Source organism: Littorina saxatilis, linkage group LG7 (assembly GCF_037325665.1).
Source record: "Littorina saxatilis isolate snail1 linkage group LG7, US_GU_Lsax_2.0, whole genome shotgun sequence".
Classification (NCBI taxonomy): domain Eukaryota; kingdom Metazoa; phylum Mollusca; class Gastropoda; order Littorinimorpha; family Littorinidae; genus Littorina; species Littorina saxatilis.
In genome coordinates this window covers 45,800,709-45,823,208 of record NC_090251.1, presented here as the reverse complement: position 1 = coordinate 45,823,208, position 22,500 = coordinate 45,800,709, and the positions used below count along the sequence as shown (strand labels likewise).

The 22,500-nt window shown below is 40.0% G+C and overlaps 1 protein-coding gene across 1 annotated transcript in view; it reads left to right on the top strand.

Moving 5' to 3' along the window:
* Positions 1–962: 962 nt before the first annotated feature.
* Positions 963–22,500, top strand: part of LOC138971594 (uncharacterized) — a 30,224-nt gene continuing 8,686 nt past the window's right edge. Inside the window, exons 1-2 of the mRNA XM_070344351.1 lie at positions 963–1,220; positions 5,496–7,083. Coding sequence (XP_070200452.1) covers positions 5,526–7,083 — 1,558 coding nt within the window. The 5' untranslated portion in view covers positions 963–1,220; positions 5,496–5,525. The remainder of the gene's footprint in view (positions 1,221–5,495; positions 7,084–22,500) is intronic.

The following is a 22,500-nucleotide window of genomic DNA, read 5'->3' as shown; positions in this document are numbered from 1 at the left end:
ATTGACAATTGTCCGTCCCTACATCCGCTTTTGTTACTTTATCTTTCGCGCCCGCGCAGGCGGATAGACGGAGGGAAGGGAGCTGGGTGGAAGGGAGACGGGAGAGAGAAAGAAGGGGAGGGAGAGGGAGGGAGAGAGAGAGGGAGAGAGAGAGGGAGAGTGTGTGTGTGTGTGAGTGTGTGTGTGTGTGTGTGTGTGCGTGAGTGTGTGTGAATGAGACAGACTCGGAGAACGACAGAGAGAACGCGGACAGAGGCACAGACAGACAAATAGACAAATAGGCATCCACGCACGCGCACACCCACACACACACATACACCGACACACACACAAACACACACACACACACACGCACACACACACACACACCGTGCACACACACACACACACACACACACACACACACCACACACACACACACACACACACACACACACCACACACACACACACACACACACACCACACACACACACACACACACACACCACACACGCACACTCACACACACACCACACACACACACACACACACACACACACACCACACACGCACACTCACACACACACCACACACACACACACACACACACACCACACATACACACACACACACACACCACACACACACACACACACACCACACACACACACACACACACCACACACACACACACACACACACACCACACACACACACACACACACCACACACACACACACACACACACACACCACACACACACACACACACACACCGTTAGAAGAATAGAAGGAGGGAGGAAAGAAACAGATCTATCTGCCAACCTCCGACCCGAACCACCGTACACCCAACAAATGAATGGCGTGACGCACACAACTCAGTCAACCATGACGTCACACCGCTCGTCACGGATGAATGACTGTCCGCTGCGTGAGTGGGAGGCACAAAGGCAGCGAGGCCTATAAAAGTCACTTTCAACGCGTGTCTTGCAACTTAAGCTTCATTAAGGGCACTAAAAACAAAAGCCCTTAATAAGGTGACTGGGACGATATAACCAAGGAAAAGAAAGAACGCTGACAACTTGGAAAGAGTTACGGTACGGAAGAACTCAGTTCTTGAGAAGGTGTCACCAAAAGCTGAAACTGAAACGAACAAGGCAAGCCAGACTTCAAGAAACTTTGAAGCAAAAGGAATCAAGGAATACAAGAAACTTACTAAGTAATTTCGAGTGAGAAAGTGGTAAGTTTTTTTGTTTTGTTTTTATGTGTGCTTTGTTTTGTATTAGTTTTGTTTGTTTGTTTGTTTGTATTTGTTATAGGGGCGGGGATATAGCTCAGTTGGTAGCGCGCTGGATTTGTATTCAGTTGGCCGCTGTCAGCGTGAGTTCGATCCCAGGTTCGGCGGAAATTTATTTCAGAGTCAACTTTGTGTGCAGACTCTCTTCGGTGTCCGAACTCCCCCCCCCCCCCCCGTGTACACTACATTGGGTGTGCACGTTAAAGATCCCACGATTGACAAAAGGGTCTTTCCTGGCAAAATTGCTTAGGCACAGTTAATAATTGTCTACCTATACCCGTGTGACTTGGAATAATAGGCCGTGAAATGTAAATATGCGCCGAAATGGCTGCAATTACTGGCCGTATAAAATTTCATCTCACACGGCATCACTGCAGAGCGCCTAGAACTGTACCCACGGAATATGCGCGATATAAGCGTCATTGATTGATTGATTGATTTGTTCGTTTGTTTGTCAGGATTTTGTTTTCTTTCTTTTTTCCCTTGTTTATCTTCTTGTATTTTTTATTCATGTTTGTTTACTGAATTTGATGCACTGAAATTGAAAATCACGTGTGAGTCAGTTTTCCTTTTTCGTCCGTCCTTCATTTGGTTGTTTCAAGTTGATCTTTGTGGAAATATATATTATGTCTCAATGTAGAGGCAGTCTTAAGATGGAGGTAATATATATTATGTCTCAATGTAGAGGCAGTCTTAAGATGGAGGTAATATATATTATGTCTCAATGTAGAGGCAGTCTTAAGATGGAGGTAATATATATTATGTCTCAATGTAGAGGCAGTCTTAAGATGGAGGAAATATATATTATGTCTCAATGTAGAGGCAGTCTTAAGATGGAGGAAATATATATTATGTCTCAATGTAGAGGCAGTCTTAAGATGGAGGAAATATATATTATGTCTCAATGTAGAGGCAGTCTTAAGATGGAGGAAATATATATTATGTCTCAATGTAGAGGCAGTCTTAAGATGGAGGAAATATATATTATGTCTCAATGTAGAGGCAGTCTTAAGATGGAGGTAAACTTACTGACTCTATGAAAAGAACGTCTCGGAAAACCAGGTCTTTTTTGTGGATGGAGAAAAAGAGAGAGTCTAACTTACTGACTCTATGAAAAGAACGTCTCGGAAAACCAGGTCTTTTTTGTGGATGGAGAAAAAGAGAGAGTCTAAAAAAAATGAAGAATCTTTAAACAGACGTAGGGCCTATCGCTGTCCTGTCATACAATATTGTTTACCTGAGTGTCTGAATTCAACGACAAGGCTTGTAAATGCACGCAGGTAGACCACGTGAAAGCATGCGTGCAGGCTTGCAAACAATCCTTCACCCAGGGGCGGACGAGGGGGGGGGGGGGGGTGCACAGGGTGCAGGTGCACCCCCCCTTCAGCAAAAGAAAAAAAAAATTGGAAAGCTGATTCTATGACCATTTCTAAGTTCAAATGGCACCAGATGGCACCATTTTGCTTCTTTGGGCCAAACATTTTTCCGGGGGGGCATGCCCCCGGACCCCCCTAGCAAATTCGGGCGCTTCGCGCCCATCACATTCACTTTCGATTCAAAGTGCACCCCCCCTTACAAAGCAACTGATCCGCCCCTGTTCACCTGTCATGTTGTCAGTCACGACCTTTGCTTTTCACCACTTTTTTTAAGCCCTTGAAAAACGTCTAAAAAGATCATGGTATCAGCAAAATAGATAGAGCTGCACAGATGCATCATCTTGAGGGGTAAGACAGATACGAAAGAGACCAGAGAAAAAGCAAGGAAGAAACGAAAAACAAGTCGCGTGAAGCGATATAAAAACATTGAGTCAAGCTGTCGGCATCAAAGTAACAGATTAACACCAAAAACAGTCATCGCCAAGACTATGCTAAGATCGTCTCGACTAACCACATAAAAAAAATCCGAGACGGGTTACGCTCGTCTCCGCGTTGCGCGCGAACGCAGTACTTAATTAAACCTATTTTCTGTAATTCTGAGCACATTTTCATATTAAACATGACATATGTATTATGTTTTTGAAATCAGGAGAAAGTGAGGAATACGATGCAATCATTTTTAAATCTGTTTGTGAAAATTCGATATTAATGACAACTTTAATGAGAAAACTAATTAACTATTTTTTACGCTGCCAAGCTGAAATTCAATCCCATAGTCCGGACTTAGTCAAAGATTGCTTGACCAAAATTTCAATCAATTTGATTAAAAAATGAGGGCGTGGCAGTGCGGCCTCAACTTTCACAAAAAGCCGGATATGACGTCATCAAAGATATTTATCGAAAAAATTAAAAAAACTATTCTGGGGATATTATACTCAGGAACTCTCATGTAAATGTTCATGAAGATCGGTCCAGTAGTGTTCTCTGAATCGCTCTATACATACCGCACACACACATACATACATACATACATACATACATACATACATACATACATACAAACATACATACATACATACATACATACATACATACATACATACATACATACATACATACATACATACATACATACATACATACATACATACATACATACATATGTAAGCGCCTAGGGCTATATCTAGATTAGGCGCATAAAAATGATCACAATAATAATAATAATAATACATACATACATACACACACACACATACACCACGACCCTCGTCTCGATTCACCGTCTATGTTAAACCTTTAGTCAAAACTTGACTAAATGTAAAAAGTAATTTCAGGTTACGAAGAATACAATTAACAAAAGAACAAAAGAAAGGGTATACAGTTTTCATTTATTCACCCAAAATAACAAGAAAACTTGACAGAAGCTGTGGAATTAAAATGTTGAAAAATTACTGCCGCGTGCAAGGCCCCAGTATTTTTTAAGTGTTACAAAGTAGGACCAGAAGAACAATGCAGTCTTTGTCTTTCGCGAAGTTATATCTAATTAATAATGTCCTTTTGTTTCTCAGGTTATAGGGGAAAGGCTCCTAATATGGACCGGCTCCTAATATGGGCCACCTCCTGTTCTGACAAACTAACGGCGCTAGAGCGCTCAAAACAATTTCATTCGCTGTATTCACCCTCTCTGGATAACTTGCACATGCAGATACACAAACCTCAAAACCGTTCACTCTAAATTTGCCGCCTAAAACGGACTCGTTTCTGTCCACAGCCAAAGCTTTTATCACACAAAAATAGCTATATATGATAGTTAAGACCGTATTTGTTACATTTAAGCAGTGTTGACCCCGATTTTCTACTGCAAACAAAAAATAATAGCAAAATCTCAAAGTATGTGTGAGTCCCCTAATATGGACCACCTTCAACAAATTGAAGAAAATAAAAGCTAAAGGCTATTTTCATTAATTCATTAAGAAGCTTTCTGAAAATAACTTATAACCAGCCCTCGAGATTTCCAAAAAATATAACAAATAGTCTTCTTTTCGTGGAAGTTGATAATTTCACTTATTTTCACTCTGTTTTTGATAAGCTTCTTTAGTTTCCTGGTGTGCTTCAAATAATGCTCTCGTCAACCCGTAACAGATAAATCTAAAGCATATTTTGATTATTCTGACTTGCACACTAAGTTGAATCATGCTATTTTGAAGGATAGGGGGCTTTTTACAGTGATTCGTGAAGGCCGCTTCACTGGTCCATATTGGGCGCCCAGGCTCCTAATATGGACCATTTGTGAATGTTTCTGTATTTAATGTTTGCTGAATGTCTATTAGAGCTATTTCACTCTAATTAGGCCCAACGGTTAACCTGAGAGAGTAGGACTACCAAACACAAAATGAAACTTCTTCGCAAGAAAACAAGGTAGTTATCGGCATGAAACAAAAAGTGGTCCATATTAGGAGCCCTTCCCCTACATTCAAAACACTGACATGTTTTTAGCAGCTCGTGTCTTGAGAGAACCCCCCTCCCCCCCCACCACCCACCTCACGCACACACGAATACCGAGCCACTGTTTTGTCTTACGGTTTCAAACAGATTGTTACTTATATATATGAGCACATATCTTCTTTCTTTCTGTCTCAGCTGTCGTTCCTGGCAGCCTGCTTTTGGTCTCTATTGAACTTATTTTATATTTTGCACTTTTAAACGCTGTTTTAGGATTCTACTGCTTTTTGTTTTTCTCCAATTTTGTTTCATACAATTTTTTTTCTCCAACGTTATTCCAATAATATTCCGTTTCAGACAAAGATCTTGATCTTAATCTTGATTTTTCTGTTTTGATCAGTTTCAGACACGGAATACTTTCAAACCCAAGATGAAGACAGCACTCTTCACAATCTGCTTTTCCCTAGCCCTCGTGGCCCCCAACCCCACTCTCTCCTACTCCTACAACCGCCACCCCATCACCACCAGTGACGACAACACCACCGGCATCCAGCAGCAGCAGCAACAACAACAACAACAACAACAACAACATGTTCTAACCTTCCCCTCCCTCCCCATCACCATCAGCGACGACACCACCACCGGCATCCAGCAGCAACAGCAACAACAACATGTACCAACTCTCCCCTCCCTCCCCATCACCACCAAGGCTCCCAGCAGCATGACCTTCGGAGGCCAAGTCGTTGAATACGTACCTGAGCAACAGAAACAGACGGTTCACACGTACCTCAACGACCTCATGCAGACCCTGAAGACTTACGGAGCTCCTGAGGTCGTCCAGGAAGCGGCTGAGGAGACGGTGGAACACATCCAGGAAAACCTGGAGGACGTCCAGGAAACAGCCGAGGAGATTGCTGAAGAAGTTCAGGAGACCGCTGAGGAGACGTTGGAGCACATTCAGGAAACTCTGGAAAACGTCAACAAAACGGGCAAAGAGATTGCTGAGGAAGTCCATGACCACATCCAAGAGATCGGCAGCGAACGGGCCGAGTACATCGAGGAGACCGTCGAGAACGTCAGAGAAGCGGCAGAGGAGCAAGTAGAACGCGTCCAGGAAGCCCTGGAGAACATCCAGGAGACCGTCGAGGAACGAGTAGAAGAGATCCAGGAGAGCATGGCCAACGCCACGGAAGCGACAGAAGAGCAGGCTGAAGAGGCCCAGGAGGCGATCGAAGACGTCAGAGAATACGCTCAGGAGACAGTTGAGGAGCACGTGGAGCAAGTCCAGGAGATCCTGGAAAGCGTACAGGACACTGCCGAAGAACAGCACGAGCAAGCGGTGGAAGCTCTGGGGGAAGTGGGCGAGTACATACAGGAGGCATCGGAGCAGCAGATGGAGCAAGCCCAGGAGACCTTGCAACAGGTGAAGGAGTACGCCCAGGAAGCCTACGAGCAGCTCCTCGAAGCCATCAAGGACAACGATGGCGGTATTGCTTACACCTACGCTCCCGTTGCTATAACCACAACGGATTTTTCTGACGAAGTAGATGATAACGACGGTTATGCTGTTTCTACATTCGCTCCCTACGCCACGAACAGCGACAATGGCAACGGTAGTAATGAGGTCACTACCGTCGTCGTCACCACCACTGATGATGATGTGAGCCAGGAGGTCAACGACAATGCCGACAGCGATGAAGTCACCACAGACGCCGACAACAGCGATGATAACGACGTCACCACCACAACCGCAAGCTACGACCGTACCTTGATCCCAGAAGACTCCAGCGAGGAAGCGGACAGCGCCGATAGTGACGCCACGAGTGACGACTCTGATGACGTAGATAGCGATGAGGTCACCATCACCACTGCTGCACCGGCTGTCCACACCACCGTGTTGTCAGTTGAAGATAGTGCTGAGGACGATGACGATGACGATGTTTTTACCACCACCACTGCTGCTCCTGTTTCTACTACTGTTGTACCAAGTAAGTCAACAGAGAGAGAGAGAGAGAGAGAGAGAGAGAGAGAGAGAGAGAGAGAGAGAGAGAGAGAGAGAGACAGACAGACAGACAGACAGACAGACAGACAGACAGAGAGAGAGAGACAGACAGACAGACAGACAGAGAGACAGACAGACAGGCAGACAGACAGACAGTCAGGCAGACAGACAGACAGACAAACATATAGACAGAAACAGAGAGACAGGCAGAGAGACAGAAAGAGGCAGACAGACTACACAGACAGACAAAGGTAGTTACAGACAAACTGATACATGACATATCTAGATATTTTTGAATTCAGGAGAAGATGAGGAATACAATGCAATGTTTTTAATCTTTTTCTGAAAATGCGATTTTAATGACAACTTTAATTAGCAAACTCATTAATTATTTTTTAAGCCTCCAAGCTGAAATGCAATACCAAAGTCCGGGCTTCGTCGAACCAAAATTTCAACCAATTTGGTTTAAAAATGAAAGCGTGACAGTGCCGCCCCAACTTTCACGAAAAGCCGAAAGAAAAAAAAACGTCTGGGGATGCCATACTCAGGATCTCTCATGTCAAGTTTTATGAAGATCGGTCCAGTAGTTTTCTCTGAATCGCTCTACACACACACACACACACACACACACACATACACCACGACCCTCGTCTCGATTCCCCCTCTATGTTAAAACATTTAGTCAAAACTTGACTAAATGTGAAAAAGGAGGGAAAGAACGAGCACATCGAAAGAAACACACCTGCAAACAGCACATGTGTGAAATGATCCTTCAAAAATGTGTCGCTCTCCTGATGGATTATTTGACGATGATGTGTGTCATTTGTATGGCGTTGTGGCGTCTTACTAAAGTCAAAAGAGTCATGCTCTAAGGTCAAAATTATGTTGTGCTGCTTTTTCTGGTTAGAAAATACACTTAAAAAGCCGTACAACTTGTAATCGTTCAAGGCATAGCCGAACAATAAGAACAATTGATGGTGTTGTGTCTTGGAGAAAGGTTAAATTATTAATTGTCTCTTTTTTTTGTGGGTGTCAGAGTACTTCTGTGAGTCTGTCTGCGTGTCTGTGTCTGTCTGTCTCTGTCTGTCTGTGTGTGTATGTGTGTGTCTGCCTGTGTCACCGTCCGTTGGTCGTTCTCTTGCGTCATTTTATTTTAAATAAATGTTCGTTTATGAAGAAGGTCTTCGCGCATTTAGGAGAGACAGGGAAAGAGGCGAACAGAAGTGAGGGAGGGGGGGGGGGGGGGGGATAGGAAGGGACAATGCAATGCCCTATACCTGATGTATTTCGGTGACAACGGGTGTGTGTTCAGGTACGCATGAGGGATCGACCGGATTTAGATGAGTGTACTGCGTACAGACAATGCTAGACGGTGTACTCTCCACAGTATACGTGTAAAACTCCAACGTGTAATCGTTTTTATTCTCCCTTACCTGTGTACATGTTTAGGAAAATGGCAACGAGAGAAAGGGGGAATGTACGTTCTGGCTCACCGATTCCGACAGACCCTAAATATTAACGCAAAATAGGCTTCTGGACTAAACTTTTACTAAAATGAAACATGCGACAAAATCAGAAAATTACTGCATAAATCCATACAAAAAAAATACAGTAAAGTAAGGTTGTTTTGAACCAATGCCGGGTCTGTCGGAATCGGTAACCCAGAACGTACATTCCCCCTTTCTCTTATACAACATTCTTAAGCTCAATACGCTCTCTCATTTACAAACTTTACTTCATGTGTTCTTTCACTGTTAGAATTATATCTGATACATGCAATGTGACTGTCTAAACGAATAGTTAACTCTTTACAAGTGATTCTATTTTTACTTTTTCTTCCCGTCCTATTTGAATCCCCTTTTTTAAAAACTGCTTTTTCAGATCTTCTATATCGAGTGGCTTGTTATATTCAGCTCGTGTTTTTGTTTGAATACTTGCTTTCTTACTTTTGTAGTCATCAAAGTCTGTTTGTATCTGTTTGAATTCTTCGTCAGAAACTTTTGAATCTTCAAGTGCTTTACTGATAGACAGTTTTAGGCTAGACAATTTTGATGATGCAAGAGTGGAAATGGATTCGTGTTTTTCAAGCTTTTTCACAATTTTTTTCATTATAGCTGATGCTATAAATGATAAACCACCAACTGCTGCTGCGACACCACCTAGGATTAGAGAAACTGGAGTCCCTACTCCGGTAGCTAACAGAATTGTTCCCGTTACACCTGCAGCTGATGCAAGGATAGTAGAACCAGTGCTGGCATTAGAAAGGCTGTTGTAAGTTGTTGAGTACTTACGTCTAGCGCGAGAATATTTTTCTAATTCATCTTCTAGTTGTTTTTGTATATTACTAATGTGTGCCAGTCTGAATTGTTGACTTTCTGCTGCACTTTCATCAATATTAGGATAAAGCTTCACACTGCTAGTCATCTTTTTAATGCAAAATATAAAATATTTATCTTAATTCTCACTGGCCAGTGTTTCTGCTAAGCTTTGAAGCTGTTCATTGCTTAACACCTTATCTGTATAGTAGAAAGCAATCAAATCAAGATAAGTAAGATTAATACTTCTTATTTCTGTTAAATTATTTATATCTGCGTTAACAACAACATTTTGGTTTGACGTCTGTTTTTTTATTGTGTTAGAATCCTTTTGAACAGCAATAAATACTCTGACTTCTTCAACATTTAATGGTCTCCAGTTGAGATTTATTCCTCTCATTAGAACAGTGTTTGTGGTTTCTTCCCTTTTCCTGACAACTATATCAAATATCATAGTTGCATTCTGCCCTATTGGAAGCTTGGGTATAAAATCGACAATGGTGTCAGCGTCCTTTTCAACACTTTGTTTTCTGTGAATGAGATAGTTGTTCTTATGGAAAGGTTTAACTGCAACTTCTCCCCTGCTGTTAAACGCAGGAACAAGGCTAACAATTAGTGGTTTAGCATTGATTGACTTACGGAATGTGTCGTCTTTTCCAACAAGAGTGTATGGACTCACAAATTCAAACTTCATTTCCCAGTCAATCTTTTTGATAACAGGACTAAGTACCCATTTTTTATTCTGATGTTTCCACATGTAGAATGTGTCATCGACAATTGGATCAGGTACATTAACATCACGGATTTGACCTAGTTTGAGGAATCTTGGTTTCTTTTCATCGTCGATTTCCTTTCTCTTGTAATAGCCAGTGTCTGTAAACTCGAATGCATACACTGCACCAACTTCAGCATTGCTCTCAAAGTCGATAGCGTCTGCTAAATCTTTCAACTCTATAGTTGAACATGCAACAGGATAAGCTATTGTAGGTCCACTCGACATTTTAATACTCAATATTTTATGGAACTATTTCCAATGTAATGTTAAACAAACAATCAACTGGTTGTCCACTTTGATTTTTCAGATCAATGTGTAGGAATTCATGACACCCTTCCTCCAAGTCCTTGAACTGAAGTGTCTTAAATGTTGGCACGTGCATTTTACAAAAAGAGGCATCACTCGGTGGAAGAATCCTAAGCAGATCAGAACGCTGATCATTAAACAGATTATAGGATGTGTTAAGCTCTCTCATGTGAACAAACAGTACACTGTTAACATCCATGTCAATGGGACGTGTTCCCTTGTATATTTTTGTAATTCCAAGCATATCAAGGAGTTTGGTTGGAAACTCAACGTTTACTTCTCTAGTTTTGGGCATAGTAAGAGTAGCAATGAGACTTGCATGATTTAAACTCGCTGTAATACCTACTGGAGCAAACAATTCTTTCTCTAAAGTGCAGAAGTCATAGTAACCATCTTCTACAGAATGTGTTTTACCATTAATTCTAACCCAGTTGTTAGCCTTTTTTTTACTGATATTATACCAAGTAACCTTGTACATAATTTCATGCAGTGCAACTTTCATTCCTCCATTTTGATTGTTGATAGGGTTTGCAAGTTTAACTGGCACACCAGTCTTCACATTTGTTAGTGTGATAAACATTTTTTATTCAACAACAAAAATGAGTCAGTATAAATTCAACAAAGACGTTAAATACAAAACTGGACCATATTACAATCCAAAGACTATTTCTTTCCATGAGTTGGACTTTGCTGTAACAGAAACAGAATCCATTCGCGTTAAAGTGCCTGACCCATTCCATTCTTACCTAAATCCCCCAATCAAAAATGATAGTGTTCCAAAGATGTGGAACTCTCACCCAATTCAGTTCTATCAGAATCAGTTAAACTTTGCAATATTCTGTGCAACCACAGGATGTGGAGTGTCCTATGCAGACCACATGAATAATTCAAACTTACTGACAAAGTGTGTGTACACATTTCACGTTTACTATCAGTGCAGGAGAATCTTGTCTGAACTTCAGGCACCAATGCCACATGAAAAGAGCTGGAACCCATTCAACAATAGGATAAACATGAAAGTGTATGAGCGTCTCTGCAATGAATTCAATATAGATTTTAAGACCGACTTTAGGCAAAAGCAAGACAAAAACCATGGCATGGGAACACTATATTTATGGGGTGTCCACAGGAGGTATAATTTTGATTACTGGCCAGGTCATACATCTTTTTCTTCAAATGTGCAGGTACAGTTAGGATCAATAGAACAACAGCACCACAATGCATGGACTACTTTTATATTAGACACCGGCAAAGGTTTCACTGGATCAGGTGTTGAAAGGATCAATGAATCTATCCGAACATATGCGTGGTGCTTGCTAGGCTCGCAGGCACAGACACGATCAAACATAATGAGAACAAGCACAGGGTTTGGTGCACAGAAACAGTTGTTATCAAATTTAGAAGATGTCATAAACTCTGCAGTTGATCTGCCTTCCAGCATCAAAAGGTATCAAGACTCTCTCCGTTATGCAAGATCAAAAGTTGACTTTGCTGTTGGTAACGGCCTTTACATGTTACCTTCTGATCTCCAGCTGCAGATTGGAACAATAACAAATTATAACAATGAAATCATTATTGCTAGTGACACCCAGCCGCTTGGAAAGGGTGAAGAACTGAATTCAGAAATCAGAACGATGCTACAGCCATATCACAATGAACAGAAACAAAGCGTGACAAGTGAAGATCGGGCTGCAGGTGAAGATCATTCTGTCACTAGGGATGATCAAGCTGTTAGTATTAGTGATGATCATGAATCGCAGAAGACTGCTCTAGTAATTGGTGGAGTGGGTGTAGGCTTACTTTTGCTTTATTCTCGTTAGCAGAACACCTGCAATTAAAACTATTAGAGTCCAGAGATGTTCAGCCATGAAACCAACAACTTTACCTGCAAAAGATAACAGCCAGCTAACAATTGAACCAATGATTCCTGGAAGTGCATCCAAAGCTTTTGCTGCTAGTTTCTTTAATAGTTCTGCAATGTGTTTGAGTTGTTTCTTTACCCATCCCGGATCAGATGGAGGTGAAGGTGAAGGTGGAGGTGGAGGTGTGACAGTGCCACCTGTGAGTGTTAACACTAATGTGCTTATTGCAAATCCTAACGCAGTTAGTATACTAGCTATTGTGATTCCCTGCTCTCTGAAAAGCGTTCTAATTCTTTCAGCAAGAGTTGTGTCTTCGTAAAGGATTCTTTGAATTGTATTTTTTATTCTGCTGACCTGTGTTCTCAGTTGTTCTCTATTGTTACTTAGAACTTCTAACCTTATGGCTTTCTCCTCCTGCAAATCTTTTAAACGCTTAGAAATTCTGTTTTTTACTTCTTGTTCTAGGTTCAAATCATCAGCATCAGCAAGTTTTTGTTTCTCTTTGTTTATATCTTCATCCAGCTGACCTAGTTTTGACAGATTATTTGCTATTTCACCTCTGATGGTTTGTAGTGATTGATTAAGGGCTTCTATTTCTCTCATAGGTAATAGTTCATGTGGAGTCTTCAGTGAAGTTTCCTCAGAAAAAGAAGTCTCTATCTCTTGTATAAGTTGATCAGCCTCATCTGCAAGTTTATTAAGATCTTGCAATGGAACAGATTCTATTTGAGTAGCAGTTGGTAGTCCTAGTTCTGCTTGTTGAAGTAAGGAAACAACATGGGAAGGTGATGACCGTATGCTAGGCACAATATCTAATTGCCTAAGTCGATTAGCAGTAAGTTTTTGTTTTAGTGAAACTTTTGATAGAAACTTAGCAGGATTAGATTTATATGTAAGTTGGACTTTTTCTCCTTTATCGCTAGTTGTATATAAATGATTTGCTTCCATTTTGAACTGGTTTGGATCTAAAACATCAGGTTCTTCTCCTAAACTTTTGTAGAAATCTCTAACTTTACCTTCCAGAAGTTCATGTCGTGCCACCTCATAATGCAGTGAATGATGATAGGGAACCAAAGGGATTGCTTCGCTCATGTCGTCCGCTGGCTCAAATAAATCTTCAAATCCACCTTCTGCCATTTGTAACTTATTTTTTATTTTGAAAATAAAAAAAGATGGCACAATCGTTCGGTTCTGTTCTTGATCCTTACAGAAGGCTGAAAGAACCTCTCGGGGTAAAAGGAATAAGGCAAACAGTTATAGTTACAAATAATCCTTCTACTATTGATCAGAATGAAATACTTACTGTTAGGTTTCCTAATCTAGGTAAGAACGATGTTATTGTACCAGGCACTGTAAGACTATCATTCAAATTAGAATTAGAATCTGGCTCAGATGAAAATAGGACTTTGGCTTATAATGTAGGAAGAGCAATTGTGAGGAAGATTACTGTCAAACTGGAAGGGCGGGAAGTGATGTCATTGAATAATGCAGATGTATTTTTAGTTTATGCAGATAATTGGTTGACTGACAATGAAAAGAAAAACAGAGTGTTTCAAGGGATTCAGTCAGACAATGGGATAAAAGTTAGAATAGGAGCAGGAGATAAAGCTGACAACAAAAAAGATAACGCTGTCAATGTTGCTTTTGGAAACAAATTTTGTATTCCACTTGACTTTGAACTCATAAATTCACATCCTCCCTTCTATCAAGGAGCATTGCGTGACAGGCTGTCATACGACCTGACTTTCAATAGTTATGATCGTGTTATGCTTTCACAAGACCCGGAAGCAAAGTATAAGGTGTCTGGAATTTCTTTAGAGTTTGATGTTGTAAACCATCCTGAACTGGCTAGACTTATAGAAAATCAGTACAGTTCTAAGCTGCCTATCTATTATGAAAGAGTGTTGAATCACAGTACACTTTCAAAAAGCCAGGCTGATCCAATCTGGAACATTAACTTGAATACACCAGCTAGGTCAATGAAGGGAATACTTATGTTGTTTGAGGAACCAAAAGATTCATATGAAAGGCAAATAGAAAAGTTTTACAATCCACTAATCAATAGAGTATATTGCACAATTGAAGGGCAGCCAAACCAAATATTTGCATCTGGCATGCTGCCATACCAACACTATGATGAAGCAAGAAAGTACTTTACTGGAGGAAGATTGAAAGACCCAACATCTGATCTTGTGGCTAAAGATCTACATTTACACGGTGTTGGCGTAGAAGATTTCTTGACAAATAAATATGCGTTATGGCTGGATCTCAGAACAACTGACGACAACAAACTGCATGGAAGTGGAAGGCGAATTGAAAACGGATCAGAAGGAATCACAATACAAATTGAAAAGGAAGTAGGGAGTAGTAGTAAATCAGTTAAGATCTACGTGTTTGTTGTGTCAGATGCGCAGTTAAACATCTCTGAAAGCAGATTACAGGATATTGTTTATTGAACGTGTTAAAATGAAGTATCTAGATTTTCTTCCAAAAGATCCACACTGTTCTTTGATTTGTGGGGCAACAGGTTGCGGCAAAACAAGATATGTTTTGGATTTATTACAGACTGTTTACATAAATCACTTTGAACACATAGTCATATTCTGTCCAACCATAAAGCATAACAGAACATACAAGGAGAGAAAATTCATATGGTCTGATCAAAATATATTTATTGTAAATCCTTCTGATCGTCTAAATGTTTGCTTGGAGCATTATTTCGATCTTTTTCAGAACACGCCAACACTGTTTATTATTGATGACTGTGCAGCAGAACGTGACATTGTTAGAAAGAAAAGTGCACTAGCAAAGCTTGCATTCAGTGGACGACATGCATTAATATCAGTTTGGATATTAACACAAAAATACAATGCAGTTCTGAAAGACTTTAGAGAGCAACTCAAAACAATAACATTGTTCTATTCAAAGGACCGTGACAGTTTTGAAGAGTGCCTTCGAGAAAATGATGTCATTGAAAACAAACAGGAGAGAGAAAGAATAAAGAATAATCTGAAATCTTCTAAGCACTCGAAACTGGTTTTAAAAACTGATCAACCAGTTCAGTATGTATGTTTGTAGAAATCCTTGCTAAGTTCTTACCAAGTTCTTACTCAAGTTCTTACTCAAGTTTTTACTCAAGTTCTTACTCAAGTTTTTACTAAGTTCTTGTCAAGTTCTTACTCAAGTTCTTACACAAGTTCTTACTCAAGTTCTTGTTAAGTTCCTACCTAAGTTCTTACTCAAGTTTAATTACTAGATTTTAATTTTATTCTGCATCAAAATAAAATGAACTGTGATGAATTGCTGATGCAGACTTCTACAGATATTGAAATCTGTGACAGTAGGACTATACCTGATAAAAAAGAAAGATTGTATTCACTTGCTGTTTGTGGAAAAACAAAACACTACCTTGGGCGGCAGTTAACTGTGGAAGAAGTACAACATCTTTCCTCAGAAGATATAGAAAAGTATCATGGACGGTATGAATCAGTGCTTGGTTCTAAGATGGTTAGAAGTATTGGACAGACTGTTATAGGTTTGTACACAAAGATTTTTGGACATTTTACACCTCTCGACTCGGAGGAAGACTTAACACATGATCTAACTCATGACCCTGTTGTTTCCAAGTCCCTCGAATCTCTTGCCTGTGGCCTGTATTATCGATTTGGTGCTTTATTAGTACCATTTGTTGCTGGATTAATTACTTTCAAACACATTAATTTTCAGAATAAAAAAGATGACAGATCAGTTGAAGCAGACAGTGGAGCAGACGAAAATACCAGAAGTGAACACAGTGACAAAGAAACCTGGTAGAGTAGAAGCAGGAAAAAAACTAGCCGAATGGAACAGACAAAAAAAGTTAAATCAAAAGGCAAAGCAGAACATTATGTCTGAAGTTGAGCAGACACCAAACATTCCTGAAGTGACTAAGGTCACACAAACTGATCAAGAATTAAAATCTTCATTTCTATCATACAGAAAAGTAGCTGTAGCAGCTGTTGTTGGAGGAGGTGGATACTTGCTTTACAAACTTTGGCAAGGCAAATATAAAGTGTCAGAAACACCAAAATCAGAAACACCAAAATCAGAAACACCAAAACCAACAAACAAAGCAGTACAAACAATAAAAAAGCCCACAGTAGTACCTGCAGTGGATTCATTTCATATGGAATAATTTTAATATTTTAATTTTGATAACATAAAAATGAGTTCTGAAAAGACAATAGTTAATCTAGTTTATCACGCTGCAGTGATTGGAGGCTTGAGTGTAGGTTACACAATGCTGGGTAAAAGTCTCCTCAGAATGAAACCAGCCGACTTGGGAAAGTTAGACTTCGAAGACGGTGCTAAACTAATTGGTGTTGTGACAGCTTCCTTTGCAACAAAAGACTTCCTGGTGAAGCAAGGAATTATTCCAGAAAATATAAACATGTAAGACAATAAAATGGCTAGCTTGGTTATGGTGGTGGGAGGTGCGATTGTAAATGCGCTTGCATTTTCTGGCAGCAACTATTTGTTTTCTAAACTGCAAAATGGTGAAGAGAGGGAAAGGCACAACAAAGCCATGGAACAACTGGCGAAAGCACAGGATGAATACGAGAAGAAACGAATTGCGCAGTTAGACTTTATGAATGATAAACTCAGGCAGCAAGGACATGCAAACAAAACCTTTGCCAATGTTGATGCAGCCATTCAAGAATACTATCTCGTAACTGGAAAGAAAATGAAGACAAGTGCTCCTCCAAAACTGGGTGACTTTTATCAGCCTTCAGAAGAGCAGAAAATGGGCGAGATTGTTTTCATTGTTATTGGTATGGCTGTTGTTTACTTTATTGCGCGTGCTGTCAAATCTTAATATTCTGTCATTTAAAAAACCATGAGTGATGCTTTGTTATCTAAAATATATTATTCCCCAAAAGGATACTGGAAAGGAAGAACTGCTATTGACAAGCTCAGTGACGCAGCAGGTGTTTCTCAAGATATAGCAAAGAAATGGTTGTCAAAGCAGGCAGTTTGGCAGATCTATTTACCTGCACCAAGAAAAATTACACGACCACACTTTGTTAACATTAAACCGAATGACACTCATCAAATAGACCTGCTGTATTTACCGCACGACACAGTCAGAAGGAAGAAATATAAGTATGCACTGACTGTAGTTGATGTTGCAACAAGATACAAAGATGCTGAACCGTTGACAGAGAAAAGTGCTATAGCTACAGCTGTTGCCCTGCAAGAAATTTACAGACGTGGACCACTAAAGTATCCCAGAATGATTCAGTGCGATGATGGTAAGGAGTTTAAAGGAGCTGTCAACCAGCTTCTGTTAAAACATCATGTTACAGTGAAGAGAGGTATTCCAGGAAACCACAGGTCACAGGCTATTGTTGAGAGCTTTAACAAACAGTTGGCAGAAAAACTGTTTTCATATCAGTACCATCAGGAATTTTTGGACACAGAAAGTAAATTGCGTAACACTGAATGGGTCAAAAGATTACCATCAGTACTTAGAGCAATGAATCTGGAGGTATTTAAAGCTACAGGGTTAAGACCAGTTGATGCAATCAAACAGAAAACAATACCTGTTGCTCCAAAGTCAACAACACCAGTGGCATTACTACCTTTCAATCAGAAAGTCAGATATTTATATGCACCCGGTGAAGCTGAGGGTGACAGCAGGAAGCGTGCAACGGATCCAATCTGGAGTATTGACATTCATGAAATCAAGAGAGTAGTAGAGACAAATCCACCTATATATTACTTGAGAGAACCAGCACCGCAAAGAGCCTTTGTAAAAGAGGAATTACAATTAGTTCCACGTGGTACAAATGTTAAATGATTTTTTATTTCAGATTTTATAGTGTTAACAAAAATGGAAGCTCTGAGAAAGAATTCTAAGCAACTTCATTTTTTTAATTTATATTTTTATTTTGAGTTATAAAATCAAACTCACAGCGATGGAAGACTCTGTATTAGAATCTTTATCGGCAGTATTTGACACCGTTGAATTACAAGTAACGGATCCTCAAAATGTGCAGTCCAGTGTGCAAGACGCCATTGAACAAATTCCAAACAATTTGTTGATTGAACCTCCAGTAAAAGTGCAGATAGTCAGTTTAATAAAATACAAAACAGTCAGTGATGAGGTGCTAGAAGTTCATGTTTCAACCAGACAACTAGCACTTAATTCTATGGCAGAATTGAATGGAAACTGGGCAGATGAAATGATGAAACGGTTTGAGCAAGCTGCAGAGGATGCAAAGATGAAAGGATCCGGATGGTCAGAAGGTGAAATTCTAAAAATAGAATTGAAGCTAAGTAAATTTGCCCCCATCAGAGGTAGAAGTTACATACCTTTACCTCCTGCTCTTGTCAAAAAACGTGCTGTGCTGAACATAAAGAATGATGATGACAAATGTTTTATGTGGTGTGTTCTGGCAAGACTGTACAGTGTAAAGAAAAATGCAGAAAGAGTGTCTAACTATCATGCATACAGAAATAAACTAAACTTTACTGGTATTGAATTTCCTATCAGCATTACAAGCATTGACAAATTTGAACAGCAAAACAAACCCATCACCGTAAATGTTTACACGTGGGATGAGGAAGATGAACTGAAACCAGTCAGAATATCAAAGAACTCACCAACGATTGGTGATTGTGATACTAACCATGTTGACATGTTACTAATGACTGATGGTGTAAAATATCATTACACTTTGATTCGTACAATGAGTAGACTGATGGCGAGCACAAGCAATCACAATAGTAAACAAGACTTTTGTAGGCGATGTCTCTTGCGTATTCCATCAATTCATGCAGCACTTATACACAAGCAACATTGTAAGAGCGTTGATGATGCGGTTGTGAAGTTAACAACACCGCCGCCAGACAGCAAAGTGTATTTTAAGAATGTATGCAAACTACAGAAAAGTCCTTATGTTGTTTATGCTGACTTTGAATCTATCATTGTGCCATATGAAGGACCTTTACCAAAAGACCTACCTAAAACAGTAACTCTAAGTAATCATCAAGTCTGTTCATATGCATTTATTGTTGTTAGTTCAGATGGTAAACATTCTAAACCGCAATTGTACAGAGGACCTAATGCAGCAAAGAACTTCTTACAGCAAATGAACCAAGTGCGAAATGACTGCTCCAAACAACTGAATCTTTCAGACATTGTTATGAAACCTGAAGACCAAGAACAGTTTAACTCTACCACACAGTGTTGGATATGCGAACAAAGTCTAACACCAAACACAGACAATCCAATAGTAAGAGATCATGATCATGTAAGTGGGCAGTTCCGAGGAGCAGCACACAGCAAATGTAATCTACAATTAAAGTTTGATCCTAAGACTTGGAAGCTTCCAATCTTCTTCCATAACTTGCGCGGTTATGATTCACATCTGATCATGCAGGCAGTAACTGATGAATACAAAGCAAGATGCATTGCGCAGTCTTCAGAAAAGTACATGGCCTTTACTCTGAATAGTTTACACTTCTACGATTCTGCTCAACATCTGATGGGAACACTTGAGTCTTTATCTTCATCACTAACTGCTTTCCCAATCACATGTAAGTACTTTGACAGTGACTTAGTTAGAAAGGGAGTCTATCCATATGAATACATGGATTCGTGGGAGAGGTTTGATGAAGATGAGTTACCACCAAAGGATGCTTACTTCTCACGGCTGAAGGGTAAAGGTATAAGTGACGAAGACTATGAACACGCTAAGACTGCATGGAATAAATTAGGATGTAATACAATGGGTGATTATCATGATCAATATTTGTTGGCTGATGTTTGTTTACTTGCAGATATATTTGAGAATTACAGAAGAACATGTATGAAGCACTACAATCTAGATCCTTCACATTACATATCTGCACCAGGCATGAGCTGGGATGCATTTCTTAGATTTACAGGAGTAAAGATTGACTTGCTATCAGATCTACCTACACTTCAGATGATTGAAAATGGACTACGTGGAGGAATCAGTATGGCTTCACACAATTACTGCAAAGCCAACAACAAATACTTGGACGACTTTGATCCTATGAAACCTTCTAATTACATCATGTATCTAGATGCAAACAATTTGTATGGTTGGGCAATGTGTCAGACGCTTCCACTTCGGAACTTTAAGATCTATTCAGGACCATTTTCACAATGTGTTGTGATGACAATATTAAAAGCAGGCCCAGACAGTCGAAAGGGATGGATACTAGAAGTTGACTTAGACTATCCACTATCACTTCATGATCTACATAATGATTATCCTTTAGCGGCTGAGAGGTTAAAAGTAAACCCAAGAGAACCTCCAAAGCTGGTGCCCAATCTGTTTCACAAAAAGAAGTATGTGTGTCACTACAGACTGTTACAGTTTTACATTAGACATGGATTAATTTTGAAGGCTGTTCATCGTATAATTTTATTTGATCAAGAACAGTTTATGAAACCTTACATCATGAAAAACACAGAACTGAGAACCAAAGCCGCTGATGCATCAGAGAAAGACTTTTTTAAACTGATGAACAACAGTTGCTTTGGTAAGACAATGGAAAACCCACACAAGAGAAAGGATGTTAGACTTGTTACAAGAGAAAATGAGGCCATCAAGCTGACATCCAAACCACAGTATCAAGACTTTAAATACTTTCATGAACAGCTGTATGGTATCTTAATGAAAAAACTTGTAGTTAAGCTTGACAAACCAGTATTCATAGGCTTTACTGTGCTAGAGTTGTCAAAACTGTTGATGCTTGAGTTTTTGTATGATTATTTGAAACCAAGATATCCCAAATCGAGAGTACTTTACACAGACACAGATTCATTCTTACTTGACATTCCAGCGGATGACATTTACAAAGATCTAGAAGCTGAAAGTCCTGCAGTAAAAGGAAAAGATTCTTTTTATGACACTTGCGACTACCCTAAAGAATCACCATTGCACTCAAATGTTAACAAGAAGGTTATTGGAAAGATGAAAGATGAAATGAATGGGAAGATAATTAAGGAGTATGTTGGATTGCGTGCAAAGATGTACAGTGTTGCAAGTGAGAAAGGGGTTGTTAAAAAAGCAAAGGGTGTAAGCAAACAGGTTGTAAAGTCGAGCATATCGCATGATAACTACAAGGAAGCACTGTTTCAGAAGCGAGTGTTTCACCATGACAACCCTAAGATCAGTTCCGCGCTTCATCAGATCAACACAACTATTGTAAACAAGAAATCTTTAGATGCTAATGACACAAAGCGCGTTTATTCATCACCAGAATATTCTTATGCAATTGGACACTGGAGAACAAACGCGACTCCAAATAGTCTGAGTGTGTAATAAGAATTTTTGTCAATCGGGAAAACCCGCTATGACAGCTTTGTTTTGACTGCAGCGGGGGAGAGGAAGTTGCTTGCGTTTGGGAAGTGTTTGTGTGAAAGGGGGAGTGGGCTTTGTTGAGTTTCAAAGCAGCCACCAAGTACACTTGTCAAAGCTTGAATCAATAAACAAGTCATTTGCATAAAGTGCACTCGGCGGCCGCCCGAAGGCAGCCTTTGAAGCGAAGCGAAGCGAAGCGAAGCGAAGCGAAGCGAAGCAGGGTGTTGACCTATTTTGGCGCAACTGCCAGTTGCGTGACCTGATTGCAGTGTTAGCTCTAACTCTTTTTTCCTACTCTTGTGATTGCTGTTGATGTATATTTGGAACCATTGACGTCACTTTCTCAGCCCAATCGCGAAGCAGGGTGTTGACCTATTTTGGCGCAACTGGCAGTTGCGTGACCTGATTGCAGCCTACTCTTGTGATTGCTGTTGATGTATATTTGGAACCATTGACGTCACTTTCTCAGCCCAATAAAGCCTGATATCCTCATTCTTTTCAAACATGGTTTTGAGTTCTTTTCTCATGTTGAAGACTTCATAAAAAGACATCCCAACTGTGCTGAATTTGGCTCTGTATGGAAATAGTAAACGGGCAATCTCCCTCAATCTCCGTGCATACGTAGAAGAAATTTTAACGTTTCTTTCCAACCAGCCATCCCAGGTCTCATTATGAATGCCTTGTTCTGCTTCATAAAACTTAAATGCGATTTCTAGAACCATTCCATATTGCAAATTGAAGCCCATTGAAGTTGCCTCCTGTCTT